General features: G+C 60.8%; 1 protein-coding gene across 1 annotated transcript; it reads left to right on the forward strand.

Annotated features, from left to right (window-relative positions):
• Positions 1–104: 104 nt before the first annotated feature.
• LOC107324492 (SMAD family member 6-like) lies at positions 105–4904 on the forward strand. Its single transcript, XM_015884558.3, has 4 exons — positions 105–981; positions 1230–1635; positions 2624–2728; positions 4193–4904. The coding sequence occupies exons 2-4, from the start codon at positions 1248–1250 to the stop codon at positions 4729–4731; spliced, it is 1032 nt and encodes a 343-aa protein (XP_015740044.2). The 5' UTR covers positions 105–981; positions 1230–1247; the 3' UTR covers positions 4732–4904.
• The last annotated feature ends 1123 nt before the right edge of the window (positions 4905–6027 follow it).

The raw sequence follows: 6027 nt of genomic DNA on the forward strand, positions 1-6027 counted from the left end.
TTGGGCACATCTCCCCCTATTATTCAACCTGCATCTGCCCTGCGGTGCCCAGACCACCCCCCCAACCCCCACCTGGGGGTCTCCAGCCCCATTGTTGAGCACGGAGCGATGCTGGGCTCCATGTCCCCGCTTCCCCCTCCCCTGTGTTATCTCTGCTGTGACTCAACCCCTTGTTTAGAGACTTCCAAGCCCGTTTCCTGCCCCAACCCCACGCGCCCGACCGGCACCACCGTCTCCGGAGCAAAACATACCCCAGAACCCGGTTCGGAGCCCAGTTTGTGGGACAACGGGGGGCACCTCGAACCTCGGGGTCAACCATGGGGGGTCTCCGTGTGCCCTAAATACTCCGTGCCCTCCCCGTTATGGGGCTGCAGGCTCCATCCCCGCAGGGAAGCCCCGTCTATGGTGCACGCCTGGCGCCGGCTCGGCCTCCCTTATCTCGCCGGGAAGTTGGGAGCAGGAAACGCGGCCCCGAGCGGGATAAGGGTCCCGTTTATATTATGGCTTTGTTGTGGCTCCCACCCTCACATCGTACCCACAGGGGGGGGGGTCGGTTGTTGGGATGGACAAGCTGGGACCCCTGATTTGAAGGGCTTAACTCACCCTTGTGGCTCCCATAGCGTTTGGGGTGGGGGCTTTATGGGACACCCCACATCTCCCCTTTCCTATAGGGCTGGGTTCATGTTGTAACACTGTGCTGCTCGCTGCCCCCCTCTGTGCCCTCATTATGGGGACACCGGGCATCCCCTGCCCCACAACCCACACACCCGCCCCACTGTCGCCACGTCCTGACCCCATCCTCATCTCAAACCCGAAACCCGGACACACGAATCAATGAATTCCCCAAACGGGGCAGGTCCGGGGGAGGGGAGAATCCCGGCACAGGAAAAAAAGCTTTGTACGTTGTTCCTTATGGGCAGAGCGATCCGGGCCGCCCCACAGCGCGGCCCCATCTCCTGACACTCAACTCCGCCGCCCACCGTGAGTCTGACCCCATCCCCGGGACCCCTCGTAGGGGACGTGGCACGGGGTTATATGGCACGGGGATGGGGATTCCGCTCTGTATAGGGCTTTTATTGGGGGTCACAATGTGACTTAGGGGGATGGTGGCGGTGGGCGCACAGAGGGGTCCGGCTGGGGCAGCCCCATCACCCCGGTGCCATCAGGGGGGTCTCGTTGTGATGTGTCCCAGCTCATCGAGTGACCCCCCCCCGTGTCCCCATCCCCAGCTCGTCCCCCTCTGCCCCATGTTCCGTTCTCGTCGTGCCGCTCTGCTGAGGCGGCTGTGGCGGCAGCGCTGCGCGACCCCCGGCCCCGAGGAGGGTCCCGGTGCCTTGAAACCGGCTGCTCACGCCTTGTTCAAGAAGCTGAAGGACGAGGAGCTGGAGCTGCTGCTGCAGGCGGTGGAGAGCCGAGGTGCCTGGGAGTCCGGCTGCGTCTGGGTGCCGCGGGGGGCCAAGCAGGCGCTGCCCCCCCAGGTCCTGCTGTGCCGCCTGTTCCGATGGCCCGACCTGCGGCAGCCCCATGAGCTCAAGCATCTCTGCTACTGCCAGAGCGCGGGGGGCCGGGGGGGCTGCGGGGATGCGGCTGCTCTCTGCTGTAACCCCTATCACTTCAGCCGCCTGGCTGCGCCCGGTGAGTGCCCCCCCCCACCCCCCCCCCCTTACGGCCCTCCTTGACATCGGGGGGTACCCAGTGATCGGTCCCCGCGGTCCCTGTAACCCCTCGGGTCCCTGTAACCCCTGGGGTCCCTCCAACCCCTGGGGTCCCTGTAATCCCTGGTCCTTGGGGTCCCTTCAGCCCCTGATCCCTGGGGTCACTGCAGCCCCTGGTCCTTGTGGTTCCTCCAGCCCCTGATCCCTGGGGTCCCTGTAACCCCTGGGGTCCCTGCAGCCCCTGGGGTCCCTGTAATCCCTGGTCCCTGGGGTCCCTTCAGCCCCTGGGGTCCCTGTAACCCCTGGGGTCCCTGCAGCCCCCAGTCCTTGTGGTCCCTCCAACCCCTGCTCCTTGAGGTCCATCCAGCCCCTGATCCCTGGGGTCCCTGCAGCCCCTGGGGTCCCTGTAACCCCTGGGTTCTCTCCAACCCCTGGTCCTTGAGGTCCCTCCAGCCCCTGATCCCCGCAGCCCCTCATCCCTATAGTCTCTCCAGCCCCTGATCCCTGGGGTCCCTGTAACTCCTGGGGTCCCTGCAGCCCCCAGTCCTTGTGGTCCCTCCAACCCCTGGTCCTTGGGGTCCCTCCAGCCACTGATCCCTGGGGTCCCTGTAACCCCTGGGGTCCCTGTAACCCCTGGGGTCCCTGCAGCCCCTGGTCCTTGGGATCCCTCCAGCCCCTGATCCCTGGGGTCCCTGTAACCCCTGGGGTCTCTCCAACTCCTGGTCCTTGAGGTCCCTCCTGCCCCTGGGGTCCCTCCAACCCCTGGTTCTTGGGGTCCTTCCAGCCCCTGGGGTCCCTGTAGCCCCTGGGGTCCCTCCAACCCCTGGTCCTTGGGGTCCCTCCAACATTTCATCCCTGGGGTCCCTCCAGCAGTTGGTCCCTGATGGGGGTGGAATCAAGGTATGGGGTGGCATTGAGGGAACCGGGACGTGCTCAACTCCTCATAGCTTCCTATCCCCCCTCCCCAGAGACCCCTCCACCTCCATACTCCAAGTCCATCAGCCCCTCTTGGCCGACCGAACCCGAGTCCCCCCAGCTCCTGGAATTCAACTGCAACCACACGGAATGGCGCGGTAAGTGGGACACAAACTCACTACCTAAATAACCAACATCAGAACCCAGAATCGATATGGGGCGAGGGGTTCAATGGGGAAGAATCCACCCCCCCCCTCCCCTTTCATCCCTCATCTCTCCTGTTATTTTTGGCTGCTCTGGACTCCCCGCCGGAGGAAGCGCTGCCCACGGGGCCGCACACAATGTGCCTTGACGCACGCGGCGCGGCTCCGGCCTGGCTTCAAGCCACCAAAGCCTCCAAGCTCCACCTTCCTATTAACCAGAGACCCCCCCTCTGCACAGCCTGGGGGGGCTGCTTTGGGCCTATGTGCATGTATTCAATGCATTCCTGCATTGCACTGCAGAGCTATGGGGCTGCCCCATGTGTGTGAGCCATAGGTATCTGTGTGATGTCATCCTTGGGACCGCTGTATGTATAGGGTTGGTTGTAGCCGTGTGTGGCCATATAACACCCTGCCATGCACCCAACTGCCCTTCAGGGGGACCTCAATGCGCTTGTAAGGTGGGACTGGGTGAATCTAATGGGGTTCAATGCAGACAGGTGTAAAGGATGGCGTATTGGGTTGGAGGAATCCAAGGCTTTTATATGGACTGGGGGGAGCAGCCCAAGGCATTTATATGGACTGGGGGGAGCAGCCCTTGAGAGAACCCCAAGGCATTTATATGGACTGGGGGGAGCAACCCAAGGCATTTATATGGACTGGGGGGAGCAGCCCAAGGCATTTATATGGACTGGGGGGAGCAGCCCTTGAGAGAACCCCAATGCATTTATATGGACTGGGGGGGGCAGCCCTTGAGAGCAACCCAAGGCATTTATATGGGCTGGGAGGAGCAGCCTTTGAGAGCAACCCAAGGCTTTTATATGGACTGGGAGGAGCAGCCTTTGAGAGCAACCCAAGGCTTTTATATGGACTGGGAGGAGCAGCCCAAGGCATTTATATGGACTGGGGGGAGCAGCCCTTGAGAGCAACCCAAGGTGTTTATATGGACTGGGGGGAGCAGCCCAAGGCATTTATATGGACTGGGAGGAGCAGCCCTTGAGAGAAACCCAATGCATTTATATGGACTGGGGGGAGCAACCCAAGGCATTTATATGGACTGGGGGGAGCAGCCCTTGAGAGCAACCCAAGGCTTTTATATGGACTGGGAGGAGCAGCCCAAGGCATTTATATGGACTGGGAGGAGCAGGATGAGGGGAGGGGGCTTGAATCTGGAGGGCACATTGAGGTTGGATTTAAGGGGGAAGTTCTTTGCTATGAGAGCTGGAACAGCTGCATGGAGAGGCTGTGGGTGCCCCATCCATCACTGGGGGGTTCAATGCTAGTTTATATGGGGCCCTGGGCTGCTGTTAATGGGGGTTGGGGGTGGTCCTGCCTGTTGGGGGGGGGTTGGAGCTTCATGGATCTTGGGGTTCCCTCCCAACCCAGAGGAGCCATTCATTGCTTCTATGGTCTCCCCAATAGACACCAGCCTCTCTCGGAGCTCCTCACGCGACGGCTGCTGGTGCAAACTGGCTTATTGGGAACACCGGACACGAGTGGGTCGCCTCTATTCAGTGCACGAAGCATCAATCAACGTCTTCAACGAGCTGCCGAGGGGCAATGGGTTCTGCTTGGGTCAACTGCCCGCTGTGCATCGCAGCCGAGCCGTGCGCCGGGCAAGGGGGAAGATTGGGAGGGGGCTGCTGCTGAGCCGTGAGCTGGGTGCTGTGTGGGCCTATAATAGAAGTGAGCACCCTATATTTGTTAGCTCGCCCACCCTGGGTCCACCAGGAGCTCACGGGCTCGCAGTGCTCAAAGTGCTGCCCGGTTATTCGGTGAAGGTGTTTGATTATGAGAGGGTGGGAGGGATGGGGGTATTGGGGTGGCAGAATGGGGATGGACCTTGTGACCCACACAGTGTCCGGATCAGCTTTGGGAAGGGTTGGGGGCCGTGTTATTCAAGGCAATTTATCACCTCGTGCCCGTGTTGGCTGGAGGTGCTGCTGGCACAGCCCCATTGAGTGGCCATATGGGGTGGCACAAACCCCCCCCCTCTATATGCACTGGGTGCATTCCCATAGGGCCCATGGGACCCCCCACCCCAGGGCAGCACCCATTGCCCCCCCCCCCCCCCCATAAGGCCGGATGAGGTGCTGGGGGAGGGCGTTATTTAATCTCTCCTTGTTTAGGATGATTTCAGTGGTTACGTTGTATTATTGAATGTATGTTATTTGGGCAGAAGGGAGGAGGAAGTTGGGTAGGGGGGAGGTGAGCAGGGAATGTGCAGGTCTATGGGGGGGTGGCCCCTGAGTAGCAGGTGTGGGATGGGAAGGAAGAGCACAGCTGGAATGGGGTGAGCACAGCTGGAATGGGGTGAGCACAGCTGGAATGGGGTGAGCACAGCTGGAGTAGGGGGAGGTGGGCACAGCTGGAATGGGGTGAGCACAGCTGGAATGGAGTGGGTGCAGCTGGAATGGGGTGAGCACAGCTGGAGTAGGGGGAGGTGGGCACAGCTGGAATGGGATGAGCACAGCTAGAATGGGGGTGAGAGCAGCTGGAATAGGGGGAGGTGGGCATAACTGGAAGGGGGTGAGCACAGCTGGAATGGAGAAGGTGGGCACAGCTGGGAGTGAGCACAGCTGGAATGGAGTGAGCGCAGCTGGAATGGGATGAACACAGCTGGAATGGGGTGAGCACAGCTGGAAAGGGGGTGAGAACAGCTGGAGTAGGGGGAGGTGGGCATAACTGGAATGGGGTGAACACAACTGGAATGGGATGAACACAGCTGGAATGGGGGTGAGCGCAGCTGGAATGGGATGAACACAACTGGAATGGGGGAGGTGGGCACAGCTGGAAGGGGGTGAGCACAGCTGGAGTAGGGGGAGGTGGGCACAGCTGGAATAGAGTGAGCGCAGCTGGAATGGGGTGAACACAACTGGAATGGGATGAGCACAGCTGGAATAGGATGAGCACAGCTAGAATGGGGTGAGCACAGCTGGAATGGTATGAGCATAGCTGGAATTGAGTGGGTGCAGCTGGAATGGGGTGAACACAACTGGAATGGGGGTGAGCACAGCTGGAATGGAGTGAGCACAGCTGGAACAGGGGTGTGAGCGCAGCTGGAGTAGGGGGCAGAAAAGCACATATCAGAGTCAGTGCAGGTGAGCAGAGCCGGGGCAGTGCAGTGCAGGTGAGCACAGCTGGAATGTGGGAGGTGTGAGCACAGCTGGAATCCGAGCAGGTGAGCACAGCTGGAATGTGAGGGGTGTGAGCACAGCTGGAATCCGAGCAGGTGAGCACAGCTGGAATGTGAGGGG

The sequence above is a fragment of the Coturnix japonica genome, unplaced genomic scaffold, assembly GCF_054131305.1.
Source record: "Coturnix japonica strain WE unplaced genomic scaffold, WE-NBRP24 Scf106, whole genome shotgun sequence".
In the NCBI taxonomy this organism is placed as follows: Eukaryota; Metazoa; Chordata; class Aves; order Galliformes; family Phasianidae; genus Coturnix; species Coturnix japonica.

Bases quoted from the DNA above. Each gene is read 5' to 3' on its own strand.
- LOC107324492 (XM_015884558.3), top strand. From the start codon at position 1,248: ATGTTCCGTTCTCGTCGTGCCGCTCTGCTGAGGCGGCTGTGGCGGCAG. The intron at 1,636-2,623 runs GTGAGTGCCCCC...CCCCCTCCCCAG, and splicing joins CAGCCGCCTGGCTGCGCCCG to AGACCCCTCCACCTCCATAC. The intron at 2,729-4,192 runs GTAAGTGGGACA...TCTCCCCAATAG, and splicing joins CAACCACACGGAATGGCGCG to ACACCAGCCTCTCTCGGAGC.